This window comes from Pleurodeles waltl, chromosome 7, assembly GCF_031143425.1.
Source record: "Pleurodeles waltl isolate 20211129_DDA chromosome 7, aPleWal1.hap1.20221129, whole genome shotgun sequence".
Lineage (NCBI taxonomy): Eukaryota > Metazoa > Chordata > Amphibia > Caudata > Salamandridae > Pleurodeles > Pleurodeles waltl.
The window spans coordinates 1297709293-1297727453 of record NC_090446.1 but is presented as its reverse complement, the minus strand read 5'-3'; the positions used below and the strand labels follow the sequence as shown (position 1 = coordinate 1297727453).

Sequence of the window (18161 nt, the reverse complement as noted above, 5' to 3'; positions counted from 1 at the left end):
CTTAAACAGTTACATGTACTGGTAAAAATAATTCCTGTGGTTTTTAAGATAAATCACGTCACTAACATATGTTCATCAACCATTATCTACCAACACTATCGTAACTACAGGAAGGTATTAATGCTCACTAGAACAAAATTAAGTCACACTGGTATTTTAACTATACCAAATAGTCTGACCCACCACAAGGGATCCCTGGAATGAGAAGCCTTGCAATTCACATCGGCTCTCTCTTTACCGATAGTCACTGTTTATTTCAAGTGACTCCCATTGCCAATCACTGTTTGTATGTTTCTGCTTAGATGTCTCTCTCAACTTATTTAACCTCCTTGTGTTGAAATGGGTCCATTACATGTACCTTGTTTACTTGTGTCATCTGTTAGTGTTTCAAGGGCAAATTTGTGACCGGGCAGGCAAAACCTAGCTATTCAAAGACAGAAGACCTCACATTAAAGACATGATACAACAAGTGAACAGGGTTCAATATTTCTCCAAGTTTGACATTAACAAGGGGTATTAACAATTAGGAACAGATGGACTGTGATGCCCTGATTACTTACCGGTAACCCTCATTACACTTAGTCCTAGTCTTCCTCGACCCAGTCCTTACGTCATGAAGTTATCCACTATCCAGACAAAAAACAAAACAGGAAACACTTCAGCCCCACCCACCAAGTCAGGCATAAAACCACCCACTAATAGGAGAACTTCCTGACATACCAACCCACAAAGGCCTGAAACCAGGTAGTTAGGAGGGAATCGGGACTGGGTCGAGGACAAGTAGGACTAAGAGTAATGAGGATTAGCGGTAAGTAATCAGGGCATTACCTTTACGTCCCTCGTCCTGGACCCAGTCCTTACGTCATGAGGCATACCAAAGCAAATCTCCATAAGAATGCCTTTTATGGAGACCAGGGAAGAGAAAAGAAGCACACATTACAAGCAGAAACTAAATGCAGCGCTTCAAGGAAGTGAAAGAAAACACAAAAACTATCAGAATGAAGGGTACACCATGCACCCACCTGCAGAACCCATGACCGAAACACCCAGCGGCCTGGTATGCACTGGTCAATCGATAGCATCTGATGATAGCTGAGTCCAAGGCCCAGGTACCCACCCCACACAGTGCAGCCAAAGAACCCCTGGGAAAGCCACCTAGGAGACAGAGAGACCTCTAGTGGACCAAGCCTGGATGGACACAAGCAAGGCAACCCCACCCCTCTATAGGCCAGGACAAAATTCTCCTCAAGCCAGCAGCAGAGACTCAACTTGGAGGCTTCCTCACCCTGACCAGCAAGCCCAAAAGCCACAAAAAGACAGTCTGAGGAGCCTAAATGGCTGTACGTGCCACATAAACAGCCAGGACACGAGAGAACCCCAAAGTGTGGAGCATAACCACTTTTGGAGAAGAGGGGAAAGCACAAAAGGCAGGGAGAAGCAGTGCCTGGGAAGAAAGGTAGCGGGAAGCAACCTCAGGACTGTAGAAGAATAGAGACCCTAAAGAGAACACCAAGAAGCAAAATGAGACCAATGCTAAGAAAGGAGGAAAGAGTAGATCGCCTCTGAGAACAGTGCACCAAAGACACAAGATGAGCAGGCAAACCATCCCTCAGCAGAGCACACCGGTCAACATCCAGACCGCAAGTGTTAGGGAAACTGGCAGAGAGGGACTCAGAGCCCTCAAGGGAGAGGGAACTCGTGGAAGCACATAGGAAGAACCGCAAGGCTCTGCAGCCACTGGAACCAGAATTTGTGGGGCCAGTAAGGAAGAACAGCCACTACCCAAGACCCCCAGCGTTATCAGGAGAATGAAAGGACAAGGGGGAAATGGAGGAAAAGCAGACAGCAGACCCTGAGGTCCAGGAACAGACAGAGAGCCCCCCCCAAGGCACCCTCCCCTGGGCTCCTAGAGCAGAACAGGGGAGGAAGGGAATTTCGCACTGAGTCAAACAGATCCAGGCAGGGACAGCCAAACCCCCTGCAAAGCAAGCCAAACACCAGAGGAGTGAGCCACATGACCAGGGAAGATGGGAACCACAGACTCGGAGAGTCCACAACCACATAGTCCATACCCCTAATATGCTGGGCACGAAGGTATTGTAAATGCGGTGTTGCTAACAGTGCAATTAAGCAAGCCACTGGAGGCAGAGATCGAAGGTGCGTACTGCCCTGATGGGTCAGGGAAGCCAGTGTCACTGTGTAGCCCGACCGAACTAACATACTGCGACCTAATAGGTGAGTCTGAAATGACACAGGGCTCAGGCCACCACAGACAACTCACTCCAATCGGATGAATGAAGTGCCACTGAGGAAAGCACACATGGGCTCAGTGTAGTACTCCAGCCAAAGAGGCTGGCATCCGCCCCCAGCACTACTGGAGGAGAGGGAAGCAACATCCCTCCTCCCCCACAACCCTCTCCCAAACACCACCCGCCCCTGTCAAAGTCTGCACCAATAAATAAATTGCTGGTTACAGGCAAGAGTTGGCATTTGGGAAGATAAAGAAGGAAACAAAGGTAGCTTAGCAAATGAAAGGTCTGTTCCAGACGTAGACAGAACACAATGAGGGATGGAGCCTGAAGATGGCTAGTCGATCAAACTAAGGGAATGTGGAAATCCCCTAAAGATGGAGAGAAAACACCAGCAGGGCCACAACAACAACACACACCTGGGGGGATGAACGAAGAACAAAGGCAGGACACAAAACTGCCAGTGGAGACCCAATACAGCAAACCCCAGAAACTGTTGCGAGTCCAGAGCAACCGGGACAGGAAAGCAGGCATCATGGAGAACCAATGAGGCCAGAACAGTGTCCATCAGAAACAATGGGATAATGCGTTGTAGAGTCTCAAAAGTGAACAGAAACTTCTGCACTGACTTGATCAGGCGCGTCAGATAGATCACGATCTGGAAAACCCCAGCCACCTTTGGCACCAGAAAGACGAGTGAACACACGTCAGAGCCCATCTGGGGAAGGGGAACAGGGACAACAGCCACCTTTACAAGGAGGGACAGGAGCCTGGAGAGCAACGCATGATCTTACATCGGACCTTGCGGCACATGGGTCATCACAGTTGCGGATGGGATCAGACAGTGAAGGAAACTGATCCAGTAACCCACCTCCAGAAAGTGCAGTACCCACTTGGCCGACGTGGAAAGGCACCAAGTGTCCTGAAACCAACAAAGCCCCCACCACCCACACCCATCACAGATGAAACCCAACAGGTTAGGGGTGGGGACATAAGCAAGACTGCTGAAAGTCAGGGCCAGTACTAGATTTCATCCAAAATATCCCAGGCAAACCGTAAGCACGGAACATCCGGCCCACTGCAGACTGCCTGCAGGTAGGCCGCCAAAGCACTGAGAGGCGGATGTCCAAAGGAAGGTCAGGACTTCAGAGGCTGCTGGAATGACAAATAAAGCCTATGCTCCTAAAAACACACTGAAACACCTCCACCAACTCATGCCCAAACAGACGTGACCCTGTAAAAGGAAGACGGGAGGCCATGGAGCAGTGGGCAGCATCTGAATACCAACCCTTCAAAAGAGGACACAATGGCCGCCACTGAAGCACCACAGGAAAGTATGGAGGCCCTCACAAAGGCAAACCAGCTAAAAAACAGACACCAGTTCCAAAGACTCCAGGAGATAAGTGCATGAACCAACCCCTGCATGGCAGAAAACTGGAAATGAAAGCCAGGCAATAGAGGCAAAGCCACACAAGCCCCATACACACCAGTCTGCAGAGCAGAAAGTGCCCCTGCATAGGCTGTCTGTACCGAAAAGACCCCATTATGCAGGATGTTTTCCCCAGCCAAGGAGGAGCTCCCCACCAGACTGGCCACCACAGAATCCCCATGCACGGAACGGGCAATAGAATCCCCACGTCATCTAAGGAGTAAAACCTGGCCAGAAAACAAGGCAGAAAAAACGATCAGGACCGACCCATTCCTGTAGGCACAACCAGAACAAACGGACGCAGTGGAATGGCCATACGAGGCAACTTCTAAAACTGTGGCAACAAAGAGTCCAGAGAGGCACCAGCACAGCATCCTCTGGGAAACCCATAGTGACACAAACAGGACCAAGCAATGGAGGCAACAGATCAATTGAAACACCCCCCCCCCCAAAACATATGACAACTGCTCCCAAGCATCAGCCCTTGAAACGTGCTGGTGCATAAAAAATGAATAGATGACACACCACTCTCTCCGCCGAGGAATGTTGAAGAAGCAGGCTCACACTGTGGGCTTCTATGGTAAACAGAGGCAGAACCATGAAATTGAGGCAGCAGCAAATGCGGGCAAGGCACCCACAGACCACTGGATCCTGCTGCTTGAACCAGGTGGGACCGCCCAGCAAACATAGCGCACGTCCGCACTCAGTACAGGACGCATGCCACCAAAAGTGAAGGGAAACCACCCAACCGGCTTTCCGCACAAGGGCAACTTTACTGCCCGCCGCCACCAGGAAGAAAACAAAAACGAGCTCCGACCATCCCATGAACACAGACGAAGCACAGCCAGTGCACAAGGTAACAGCAGGAAATCCATCCAGCAGGAAACACAAGCCGCTGTCACACCCAGCGCTGAGACGAACCTGATGACAGCACAGGACAGCATTGTTGGAGGCATGCGAACTGCCCTGCTGTCACATGCCACTCCCACGGAGGTCACAGGGTCCCCTGGAGCCCAGCCCTGCAACAAGATGGAGGCGAAAGCCCAGCAGTCACCTGATAGCTTCCAACATCCGGACAGGAAACAAAACAGGAAGTCCTCCTATTGGTGGGTGGTTTTATGCCTGACCAGAAAGGTGGGTGGGGCTGAAAGGCGTTTCCTGTTTTGATAGTGGATAACCTCATGATGTAAGGACTGGGTCAAGGGACGTAGACGTAATGTAAAGTGCCTCGGGTTTGGCGTTTCTTCTGCCACAGATGTCATTGAGAAATAAAAGTAACTCAAGGCATCCTGAATTACATTAATCACAGGCCTGAGCAGGCAGTCCTCATCTGATTCACTAACTCAAAGTAATGAGAAATTTCCTAGCTATCGAGAAGGAAAGTTTAAATTCTATTAAAGGACACGAAGGTGAGGATTATGCATGCATATCTTTCTTCAATCTTTATTTAATAGCAAGTTCAAAGTTCAACAAGTCCACGAAAAACTACAACACCCATGAGTCAACGTTCCCATGATAACCACTGTCCAATCATCGCTCCTTCCGACTATATGTATAAATATCCCTTGCCGCCTTTGTTTGCCCTCTACTTCACTGCCGACGAAGATCAGAATCCTCAGGTTGTTGCCGCCTCTGATCCTACGAGAGCAATATCACATATTAAACGAAAGAAAGATTCCTTTCAAAGAAAACTAAACAAGTGAAATAAGCATACCGTGGATAAACTGCATTTTCCTTCAAACCACATCAAATATATGAAATAATTACCAAATGAGCAATAAAGAAATCTAGAATTCTTAAACATCCAGTATAAACCTAGATACCACCTCGAAAGATGATGCTTCCAAACAGCTCCCGGGTGGGAGACACATTCCTTGGTTAGGGTGGGATAATCCCTGCCTCTGTGTCCTTAATAGAATTGAAAAACTTTCCTTCTCAATAGCTAGGAAATTTCTCATTCTATGTCAGGAACGGAGGCGAGGATTATGCAAGTTAAAGGCTTACTTACCCACAAAGAGGCTGCTTCATGAATAGTTTTGAAATATAATTTTTTTTAAGTAGATTCTGATGACCAATCTGCGGCATTCATGATGTCCTCCAGCCTGCTGCCTACCTGGGTGGCCTTGGAGGCCATTGCACCCCTGGTGGAGTGTGCCCCAAAAACCTGTACATTTATGCCCGCTTCCTTTAAAATCCATCTGGTAAATCTAGCTATGGAAGGAGAAGGAACTGCCTTAAAAGGCTTCTTTAGCAAAATCAACAATTGACGTTCTCCAGGTGGCCGAAATTCGTCCGTCACCTCCTCAGAAATTGAGGCATATTACCACGCACAGCTTCAGTGCGTGAGGAAAAGCTGGGTAGATTACCGACCTGAAATCACACTTGGTCCGCCTGGATACAGTGAAGGTCACCCCTTCAGGGGATAAAACCCTTGCCGAGACATCCAGGGCTCTGATGTCAGACACCCTTTTGCACAATATAAGGCATAGCAGTATAGCTAGTTTAGCCGACAACTCCTTCCGAGAGAGGTATTGGTTATCCTGCCATGAGAATAAGAGACACAGAACCTGATTGACGTCCCATAATTCAGAGTACCTGGTTTCCGGAGGTCTGGATATTCTGATACCCTTAAGCAATTTGCACACCCAAGGATGCTCTCCCACTGGTCGATTCTGCAGTGGGGGATGACCCGCCGATAATTGCTGATCTAAAGGAGTTTATGGAGCAATAAGATAAACCAGTCTCCACTAGTTCAGCAAGAAAGTTTATGATGTCCGTAACTTGGGCCCCCATGGGTTCGATATGTTTTTCCAAACACCAACGAGCCCATTGATGCCTGCGGACCTGTACCGCTTACATGTTCCCGGAGCCCATGCCTGTCTGATGAATTTCTCAGTGTCCTGTGAAAGTCTGCAGTCCTTCCAGCGAGCCCGGAAATCTTCCAAGCACCAGAGAGAGGTGGCCCTGAAGGACCAGAGGGTGAAAATGCCCTGTGGGGGCCAAGAGAGTTGATGGAGAGTTTGGGAGAAGAATTGGGAAATCACAAGAGTGCCAGCAGGGATGGAAACCACACCTGGGACCTCCAAAGTGGGTTTATCAGAACCACTGTAGCCCCCTGACGAAGTACCTGGGCTGACACCCTCGGGATCCGTAGGAAAGAGAGAGGGGGGGACACATACCCCTCTCCCCCAGTCCTGCAAAAAAGCATCCACTGCCGCCGCACCTGGGTCCGAGCGGCAACTGAAGTAAATCGGTAATTGGGCGTTCCATCTGGACGCAAAGAGAGATCCACAGAGTACAGACCCCAGCGTTTCATGAGTGCCTGAAAAACCACTCTGTCCAGCAACCAATTGCTGGAGTCCCCCAGAAACCTGGAGTTCCAGTCCGCCAGAGTATTCTGGGAACACGGAAGGTACTCCGCCATCACTGAAATCTGATGGCGGAGGCAAAAATGCCAAAAATCCTTCGCCACTTCCTTTAGGGCCCTCGAACGCGTGCCCACTAGGCGATTTATGTACTGCACTGCTGACATGTTGTCCATCCTCAGAAGACCACCACAGGAGACTTTGTCCCGAGTCAGAGACCTGACTGCAAAGGAACCCGCCAGGAGCTCCAGACAACTGATGTGCAGACTGAGTTCCTGTGAGGTTCACCGTCCCCCGAACGAGAAATCCCTGCATCAGGCTCCCCAACTGTAACGGCTGGCGTCCGACTCTATGATGAGGTCTGGCGAGGCTCCAAAAATGGCCCTGCCAATCCATGCCTCCATGTGGTCCAGCCACCATTGGAGTTCTGTTCTTGCCTCCTGAGTAAGGGAGATGAGCTTGGAATAAGTTAGACCACTGTGAAGATGATGCGCCTTCAGACGTTGGAGAGCCCGGTAGTGAAAAGGGCCTGGAAAAATGGCCTAAATCGAGGATGAGCGAAGTCCCACTACCCTGGCTAATTGTCTGAATGAGATTCTGTTGCATCTCATGACCTTCGTCGGTTCCTTCTTGATCTTGGAAATCTTCGAGCCTGGGAGGCTGAGGGAAGCTGACTGGGAATCTCCGAGAAACCCCAGAAAAAAGTCATTGACTGCAATGGCAGAAGATCCCATTTCTGCTGGTTTATCACAAACCCCAAATCCTGGAGGAGTGCAATAGGCGTGGTCGCGTTGGATAGAAGTTGCGACCGGGATTGATCCATGAGGAGGATATCGCTGAGGTAAATGATTAGGCGAATCCAATGGGACCAAAGGTATTCCACCACTGGTTTGAGCAGTTTGCCGAAGATAGGCCAAAAGGGAGGGACGTGAACTCGAACACTTGCCCCCTCCAAAGAAATTGGAGAAATCTGCAATGGGTGGAAAAAATTGGGACCGTCAGGTAAGCATCCTTGAGGTCCAGACGAGTTATCCAGTCCCCCTGCAGCAGAAGATCCCTGAGCATATGAATGCCCTCCATCTTGAAGTGCCTGTAGACCACCCACTCGTTGAATGTTCTGAGGTTGATAACCGGGCGAAACCTTGTCCTTTTTCTCTACCAGAAAGAGATTGTTCACGAAACCCCAGGGGTGAAGGGCAGATTTGCATATGGCCTCCTTCCGAAGGTCGTGCACTTCCAAGTCTATCAGAGCAGAATCTGTTTCCGAAAAGGTCAAGGGTCTCGTAAGACATTCCTGTAGCGGTGTTCCCCAGAATTCTATGTGGAACCCTGTCCTTGTCTGTAACACCCAGGAATCAGAAGTTACATGTGCCCATTTGTGCCTGAATAAACGTAATCTCCCTCCGATAATTTGAGGGAAAGAAAGTGTAATCCTTACTGGAAGGGCCTCCTGGGGCGTTCGCTCCTCCGCGGGCGTTCCTGTTTGTTCTGCCTTTCCCTCTAGCCCGATTGGGGAAGAAGGCGCCTTGGCGACTGCCTGGCCATCCATTGTCTCTGTAGCCATAGGAGTTGGGGCCTTGCTGATAGAGGCGGCCAGAGGAGCGGCCCCTGCCTCGTCCGGCCCCTCCAAAAACCTTCTCATGGAAGATTTTTTGATAGAAAATTACGCCTTGTCCAGCGCCGAAAATGTGGCGACAAATTTGCCCAGTTCTTTGACGGACGGGTTGCCAAATAAATTACCCTGGCTGACCGCCCCTGCCTCTGAGTTGGACAATTCCCCCAGTTTAGGGGCTATTTTAATAAGTAAAATAACAGTGCCTCTCACCCGAGATGGCGCAGTTAACGTTGCCCAGGAGGCAAACTGCCCTCTGGGCCCATCCGGCCATGACATCCGTCAGCAGGGGTGTCTCGGTGTGTCTGACATGTTCGGCCAACTGAATTATTTCTTTTAGGGGTCCTAACACGTCTAGCAGCTTGTCTTGGCAAGCTCTCCAGGCCCGGTCAATACCTTTCTTAGGATCCTTGGTGTACTTTGCAAAAAAAAGGTACACATTTTCAGATCTATGTCCGGAGTCGCTGCAACTTTATGTGGTAAAGTAGGGCGTTTGCACTCAGCCTTGAGGCGGGCCCGAACCTCCTTTTCAAGAGGTTGTCGAATCTTGCTGGCCACATATTCGCCCACCTTCTGCTCTGGTCGCCACTCCGAGTATCTGGGGTGATAGATGCCCTCGGGTTCGAACATATCCGAACTGGAGTCTTCTGCCTCCTGCCGATCTGGCGTGGTGGGCCCAGGGCGCCAGGGGATACCAGAGTCCTGGTCCTCCGCAGAGGAGGAATCCCCATCAGAGTCTCCATCGACTTGTTTGGGTGACCCCCCCTATCAGGGTCCAATATGTTGTGAACTGCGTCACCAGTCACTCCAGGCTGAGATCCCTCCCAGCAGGGTGGGCGCTTAGGCGTGGGCGCACTCTTATAAAAAAGCCTCAGCAAGGCACTCAAAGCTTTCTAGGTGCCCTGCGTCAGGCTTGCGCGATTTCTTGGGAGTTGAAACTGTCGCAGTCTTAGGTCCAGCCCCCGTCTCCCCAATCATGCCAGTCCCCTTAGACACTTTTTCCGCCAGCTGTGCCACACTCTTTAATAGGGGCCAGGGCCTGGGCTATAGCCTGAGAAAGCAAAACATCCACCTCAGGGGGTAGAGTGCTCTGTGAAGGGCCCTCTCCCGGGGACATGGCGGGGAAAAAAATCATGGCCCTGCGTGGACTGCATCGTGGGACTCGAGAGGAATAAAGTTGCAACAGACAAAAACACCCTGTAAAATAAGTAGGGCAGCCCCTTCACGTATCTGTCGCAAACAAGCAAAATAAGGGACCTAATGGTCTCCTAACGCGCTCCCAAGATTGCGCGTGGTTCCCAAAGGGATTAAGTCCTACTGCAAAGCGGTGTTCAGCTTACTGCAAAGCGGTGTATTGTGGGGGTTGGAGGGGTTAATGAGCCTAGACTCAAGAAAAACCCCTATTGCGCAGAATTTCTAATGATCGAGCGCAATCGCAACTTGAAACACTAGAAATGCGCAGTAAAACACAGAGCAGAGCAAAAGAGCACCCTCAGGTGGAGCCGACGCGTAACGAATCAGCGCTTGGGCAACACACCCAGCTGCGTGTAGTGAGCGTTGTTAGCAACAGCTCACGTAGAGCAAACAGTGCTCTACCCAATGCCGTAGACAAAAGCAACAGACAATCACATTTGTTTTCAAAGATATACTCAAGAGGCAGTAAAGGCAACTTAACTGACACTGGAGCAGTGAAGAAAGAGGGCGAACGAAGGCGGCAAGGGATATTTATACATATAGTCAGAAGCAACGATGATTGGACAGTGGTTAGGGAGTGTTGACTCATGGGTGTTGTAGTTTTTCGTAGACTTGTTGAACTTTGAACTTGCTGTTAAATAGAGTGAAGAAAGGTATGCACGCATAATCCTCGCCTCCGGTCCCGACATAGAATTCAAAAGCAGTAACCCGTTGACCTTTTTTTAGTCCCATGGGACAAAGCTATAGCCTATTGGTGCTAAAGACTACAACTTCACATTTCCTTTGGTGTTGGCCCTAATGTACCATCTCAGATCACGTTGTAAGGCCAGTAATGAACACCTTTCTTGTATGTGCTCATGTAAAGTGCTCCAATACTCCGTTCGAGCGTTCGCGCTAAATAAAACTGCAAGAAAACCATGCAGGTTGCCAAATTAACATGTAAACCACAGTCTTATTTACTCTGCCAAACAATAGGCGAACATTTTGGCACAACTCACTGCATCACAGGGAAATCCCCAGCAGAGGTCATATTTAGAATGACGATAAGGACGCATATTTCCCGAGGTACGGGTCTTACGTCTCCTGCATTACACAGCTAAGTGGTAGCTAGAAAAGGGTGGGGGGGGCAGAGAGTAAAATAATAGATGGACAGAAAGCAGTCATCGACACCAGTCCTCTGTGCAGGAGTCCATCATTGGCACAAAAAAGGGTTCACACAAAGATGGCGCATAATTCAATCTTGAGCCACATGGAGGGCAAAGATTAAGGACTTTTGTTCGTAGACGTATCCTGTCACCTGCAAAATATCAGAGGGCCTAAAAGATTCGTTACATAGATGATCTACCGATTAGATGTAAATTATAAAATAATAATTAACGGAGAAACGTAGAATCGCCACTTCAGATTCATGCGTCCCCAAAGAACAGGAGCGTCCTAATTCTATCTGCATTCTGCATCACACAAACAGGGAGAAGAGGTATGATAAGACTCACTCGGGGAACAGGCACGGGCTGGAGAAATTCTGGCACCACTCGGGGTCTATGTAATCTTGGCGCCAGACTTCAGTGTTTCGCATAACTCACTCCAGTCCAAGAAGTAACACGAGTAGAAAATATAAGCGATCGTTAAAAATCATATTACATGGATGCTTCGTACACATACCAACATTAGTGCGTGTGCTGGAAGCAAAACGTATTTTCATATTAAAAAAAAAAAAAAAAAAAACATTTTGTCATGCAGTTCTACTAAAGTCTGCCCCAATTCGGCAACAGTTAACGATATATAAAAATTAACCAAATATAAGAATATCCATCATAATGCAGTTTTAGTTTCGTTGTTCGCATGGGGCAGAAACTACTGGGTATCGTTTGAGCAAAACGTAGCAACAGCAGCACTTCTGCAAATGAAATACTAATACTTTTAACAATTACATTTATATTAAATATGTATATTTACAGAAATCATTTTATAACAAAACAGTACCTGCCGGTGAGGATTACATCATGTTTTATTTATCTGAGAACGAAAGTATTTAAATTAAGTGCCTACATACATTAAGGATTTAACATAGTTATATATCGAATGACTCCTGCCAGCGACCTGGATAACATTGTCAAAGAAAACAGAAATCAACACTGGGGACACATACCCTGACCTCTCAGTTCCCTCCAGCGCCGCCATCTTGCCTCTCTGACCTCCTCTTCCTGCCGCAACGTACAAGCTACGCCATGCGTTCCCATGGAGACGATCAGAAAAGCCAAACTACCATGAAGTATTGAACATAAACGACGGACAAACAGTTAGAAGCGCCTGTCACACCAACTGAAGTCTCACAAGTGTGGCAGACATTTTTGGAGATGTTAGTTTTCCATCTCGCATAATTCAGTGTAGTTAGATAACACAGAGTTGTAAACTAAATACTATTGGTAGTCCTAGAAGTAGGCTGTAAAACAATCAGTGAAGCAGTTGGTATGTTTGTTATGGGGAATATAACAGAATAATTGTTAAATCGTTTTTTCTTAAGCTATCTTCCAGTCTGGCTAGACGACACTGTTATCAGATTCATACATGCCAACATATTATAAAAGGTAAGAGGAAGATTAAAAATAAATAAATCGGGGAGAATCTTTTTCCCCTATTGCATTCTATTGAAGGAAGGGCAATGTAGATTTTCCGAGTTTTAATGACGGAAAGTGTTAATTTTATTAAAGACACGGAGGTGAGTATTATGCGTTCTTTTCTTGCTTTAATTTTGACAGCAGCAAGTGAAAAACTACAAATCCCATGAGTGCAGAAGAAATCTGCCAATGGGAAGCATTCTGAAGTACATAAACGATAACCAATGAACATGGGTGTATGGAATTATGACGTAACTGGACTGTAAGCAGCCCTCTTTTCTTGCGCTAAAACATTTCAGCTAGTACGAAATAAAGGAACAATAGAAGCCAAAATGAGAACAGCCATAATAAACGATAATAACTCTGAGCAAAAGTTCATAAGTCCAGGAAACTGATGGTGAAGAGAAGCACAATGATGATCCGCCAGGCAGAGAAGAGGGTAAGGAGATATGGAAGACGTTGAAGGGATATCCACGTCATGACTGTAGAGTTTAGGTAGCAGGTTGGACAGACGATGTTGACACTAAGAGGGTGGGAAAGAAAAAATAAACAATAGTTACTACATAAGGGTGGGATAATACTCGCCTCCGTGTCTTTAATAAAATTAAGACTTTCCGTCATTAAAACTAGGAAAATCTACATTTTATGACAAGACCGGAGGCTCCTATTATGCGAGTTTAAAGCAAATTGATGACATTTGAAGACACATTATCTACTGGTTTACAATAGAATACTATAAAAACATTGTCATTAGACCAATCTGCAGATCTAAGAATGTCCTCAAGGCGGGAACCCGTCCAAAAAGCTTTGGACGCCATCGCACCTCTGGAAGAGTGAGCCCCAAAAATAGAAGTGTCAATACCGGCCAAGGACATAATCCATTTAACCCAGCGAGCCAAAGTGGGTGACGACACCGGTTTATGAGGTTTCCTGAAGGAGATAAGCAATTGATGTGTTGAGGACGTTCTTAGATGAGCAGTCATAAGTTCATAAGCTTTTAAACATTGTGCAACACATAATTTAGGATGATCAGGAAAATATGGATAAAAAACTGACTGTAAATTTGTTTTAGTTCTACGAGACACAGTAAAAGTTACACCAGACGGAGTAAACTGTCTTGCGGATATATCTAAGGCTTTGACAACAGAAACTCGTTTGATAGAAACAAGACACAATAACATGGTGAGTTTAGCAGACAACATCTTCAAAGAAAGGGAGGAATTATCAGGCCATGAGAGGAAAAAATGTAGAATAACATTAACATCCCATAAAAATCTGTATTTAGGTAATGGAGGATTGGCAAACTTTACTCCCTTCAAAAGACGACAAATAAGTGGGTGTTCGCCCACAGGCTTTCCGTTGACGAAGTTGTGATGAGAAGAAATGGCTGATCTGTATAGATTAATAGTACGATATGCTTTGCCCTTACTGGCTTCAGCGGTGAGGAAATTTACTATAAAGGAGACATCTGTTGAAAAGGAATCAATGTGTTTTCCCAAACACCAGCTGTGCCATAAAGCCCAATCTGATTTGTAAGCTTTCGATGTTCCAGGAGCCCAGGATTGTCTGATGTATTCTGAAGCTTGTGCCGAAATGAGAGGGAAACTTCGGGAACCCCAGAAATTTTCCATGCAGAAAGGGACAGGACGTTGTCGAGGATGAGGTTGTGGGGACGTTGCATGGGATCTAAAAGGAGGTCCGGGAAAGAGGGAATGAGAAAGGGAAAGTCTGTAGTTAATTCCAGAAGGGTTGGAAACCAAATCTGAGATTGCCAGAAAGGTGCAATGAGAATTAGAGTAGCTTGCTGACGTCGGACTTGGGCTAACACCCTGCTGATCATGACGAAGGGAGGAAAAGCGTATGAGAGGAACTTGGACCAATCTTGGAGGAATGCATCCGAAGCCAGGGCCAAAGGATCCGGACGCCAACTGAAAAATTGGGGAAGTTGTGAGTTGAGACGGGACGCGAACAAGTCGATCGTCATGGGTCCCCATTTGTTTTTAAGGAAACGAAAGATCGAGGGATGTAACATCCAATCGCTCGAGTCGTGGAGATGACGTGAGTGCCAATCGGCGACCGAGTTGAGAGTTCCCGGAAGGTATTCTGCATGAACCGAAATTTGGTTTGTAAGGCAAAATTCCCAAAAGCTCTTTGCTAATTCTGCTAGAGGTTTGGATCTTGTTCCTCCAAGATGGTTTATGTAGTGGACCGCAGAAATATTGTCCATTCTGAGAAGAATAGCGCAAAAGACCCTGTTTTTTGCAAGGCTTCTGATTGCAAAGGAGCCTGCAAGCATCTCTAAACAGTTGATATGCAATTTGGACTCCTCTAACGACCATAAACCTCCAGTCGAGATTGAGCCACAGCGGGCCCCCCAGCCACTTAGGCTTGCATCTGACTCTAATACAAGATCTGGGGCTGATGGAAAAATAGCTCTCCCGTTCCAAGCATCTAAATGGTCTGTCCACCACTGAAGCTCTGTACGGGAATCGTAATCTAGAGGAATAACATCCGCGTAAGAAAGCCCTTTGCGGAGATGCTGAATTTTTAGACGTTGAAGAGCCCGGTAATGCAAGGGACCTGGAAATATGGCCTGTATGGAAGAGGATAGGAGCCCGACGATACGAGCGAGAGATCTTAGGGAGATAAATGAATGGCATAAAACTTGAAGAATCTCTGACTTTATAGACTTTATTTTTGCAGAGGGGAGAAATAGATTGGCCGAAACTGAGTTTATGAGAAAACCTAAGAATTCTATGTTTTGGGAAGGGAGAAGAAGAGACTTTTCCCTGTTGATAATGAATCCCAAGTCCGATAGGAGAGAACATGTTAGATTGAGGTGCGTATTGAGCAAGTGTGGAGATTGACTCATGATGAGAATATCGTCTAGGTAAATGAGGAGCCTCACACCCTGAGCTCTGAGATGAGCCACCACTGGCTTTAAGAGTTTGGTGAAGCACCATGGAGCTGAGGACAGACCGAAAGGAAGAGATGTAAAGTGAAAGAATTGATCGAGCCATTGGAATTGGAGAAACTTTCTGTGATCTGGATGTATCGGGACGACTAAGTAAGCGTCTTGTAGGTCCAGGCGAACCATCCAATCGTTCTTCAATAGTGAGTCTCTGAGATGGAGAATCGTTTCCATCTTGAAGTGGCGATAAACCACAAACTGATTGAAAAACTTGAGGTTGATAACCGGTCGCATCTTCTTGTTCTTCTTTTGAACCAGGAAAATGGAGCTGATGAAACCTGTGGGATCTGGATGAGTGAGAGCAATAGCTTGTTTCTGGAGAAGGGACTGAACCTCTGAAGAAATAAGAGCGGACATGTCTGTAGAAAAATGAGGAAGCGGAGGGGGGGGGGTATTGTATTGGAATTGAATAAAACTCTATCATATAACCCTGAACTGTGTTTAACACCCAAGGATCTGAGGTGATCAATAGCCAATTTGGAAGAAAATGACGAATCCAGCCGCCCACGGGAACATGAGAAAGAAAAAGATTTACCTGTTTGATTGGTATTTCTGGTATTCTTGAATCCTCTGGATCGAAATCCTCTGGATCTTTGCGGGTAAAACTGAGGTCTAAATTCTTGGTATCCTGCGTTGAAGTTGCCACGGGAACCTTGATTGTAGTAGGAGCGGCCGGCAAAGCGGCTCCTTCCTCTGCCGGCCCTGACAAAAACCCGCTGATGAAATACTTTCTTTAAAGACTGTTGAGCCTTATCAAGCGATGTGAAGGTAGCGACGTATTTGCCTATTTCTTTAATAAAATTCTCGCCGAATAAACAACCTTCTGTTTTAGCCTGGGGTTGGAGAGAGGCGAGATGAACCAATTTGGAATCTAGTTTAAGGAGAATGCCCTTGCGTCTTTCCTGAGAAATAGCGGAATTAGCGTTTCCCAGAAGACAGAACGATCTCTGGACCCATAACGACAGTTCTTCGGGATCAATAAAAGACCCATCAATCCTGGCGGATTCAGCCATGTCAAAAATCCAGGTAAGAGGACCAATAACATCTAGAAGTTTATCCTGGCAGGAGGACCAGGCTTTGTCGATTCCTTTTCTAGGATCTTTGCCAAATTTTGAAAAGAATGTTAGAATGGGTTGATCTAAAACAGGGGTAGTGGAAGACTTGTGCACCAAAACGGGATGGGGGCACTCGGATCTGAGCTTAGCTCGAGTTTGTTTATCCAATGAGCTAAATAACTTGGCTGAAACATAATCTCCGACATGAGTTGCTGGATACCATTCCGTGGAATTAGGATGTAAAATAAAGGAGGGGTCAAACATAGGTACGCCTTCGCAATCTAAAAGAGGGTTGGAGGTGTCTGGGGTAGAGGAGGAGAATTTAGTTTTTTTGGGAATGGGCGAAGAACCCACGTCATCAAGGCCAGATGGGTCCACATCTGAATCTGTATCAGGTACATCGTCATCGGTATCAGGAATAGAGGAAATTATTAAAGGGGGTATGACATGTTTAGCTTTAGCCTTACGTTTAAGTGATGTACCATCAGACGTATTATTCTCCTTACTTGGAGTCTTTTGAGGAGCTGCGTCCTCTGCCATGGGTAAGGAAACCTCACCAGTCTTTAGCGCCAATTTTTGAACACTTTTTGACTTGGGGGAAAGGCGCTGTCTGCAAACCCCTGCAGACTGGGTAGATAAAGTCTTATTTAACATTTTTAACATTGAACCTTCTAAATTTTTTGTTAATTTGTTCATAGAAGTATTTACAGCTTGTTGTACGGAGTTTTGAATAAACATATTAATATCTTGTTTAATGGCAGACACTTCCTCCTGGTCAACCTGAGGAGAAGGGGAACTGCCAGACTCCATTTGTGCCAGAAAAGTGAAATATTAGCAAAAAGACGAACAAACTTCTTAAAATACCCCTTAAGGGTTAATGGGAAGAGAGGGGGAGTATAACTAATGAATAAGCCCCGCCCCGGGGTGTGGGCAAAGACGTTTCCGAGAGGCAAACAGCGAGAGGAGACAAAAGGAAAAAACCGGGCCGGTAAGAAAAAGCGAAATTATTATTTGTAGTAAATACGGAGGAAAGGGCGTCGACATTAGAACTCCTCTCTCCTCAAACGCGAGCCGAAATAACGGCTGAACGCTTGAGGAGCGGGAGAAACGTTGAGAAAAGCGTCGCGCGCACGAAGGGAGCGCGAAGCAGGAGGAAATAAATTGTTTTAGAAACGTGCGGCAACTTGCCGACTGTTCAGGAAGTGTCGGTGACACAATGAATGCATTAACGCGCCAAACCACGCTGCAATATAAATAACAACATTTTATAACACACAAATAATACGGAATAGTGAAAAATTATGACTTAACTGGCTTGTGAGCAGCAAGAAAAGAGGGCTGCTTACAGTCCAGTTACGTCATAATGCCATACACCCATGTTCATTGGTTATCGTTTATGTACTTCAGAATGCTTCCCATTGGCAGATTTCTTCTGCACTCATGGGATTTGTAGTTTTTCACTTGCTGCTGTCAAAATTAAAGCAAGAAAAGAATGTATAATAGGAGCCTCCGGTCTTGTCATAAAATTTCAAGCGGGGACGGCCAAAATAAAGCCTGAACTAGGTCTGTCATATATGCAGTTTTGCGACCTCATGTAAACTATCAGTTTCATTAGGAAGATTTTTGTTGTTTTGCTATTAACTTTGGGGCAGTTGGCAAATCTTTAGG

The 18161-nt window shown here is 46.7% G+C and overlaps 1 protein-coding gene across 7 annotated transcripts in view; it reads right to left on the bottom strand.

Annotated features, from left to right (window-relative positions):
• The window catches only part of LOC138246206 (transmembrane protein 11, mitochondrial-like), a 35948-nt gene extending 23818 nt beyond the window's left edge, over positions 1–12130 (bottom strand). For 2 of the 7 annotated variants that reach the window (XR_011194247.1, XR_011194248.1), the window contains exon 1: positions 11999–12130. Coding sequence is in view for 1 of the 7 variants with exons in the window: in XM_069200562.1 (XP_069056663.1) it covers positions 11999–12030 (32 nt within the window). In the remaining 6 variants the exon portion in view is untranslated. The other 5 variants (XR_011194244.1, XR_011194245.1, XR_011194243.1 and 2 more) reach the window with 5 other exon arrangements.
• Positions 12131–18161: the final 6031 nt, after the last annotated feature.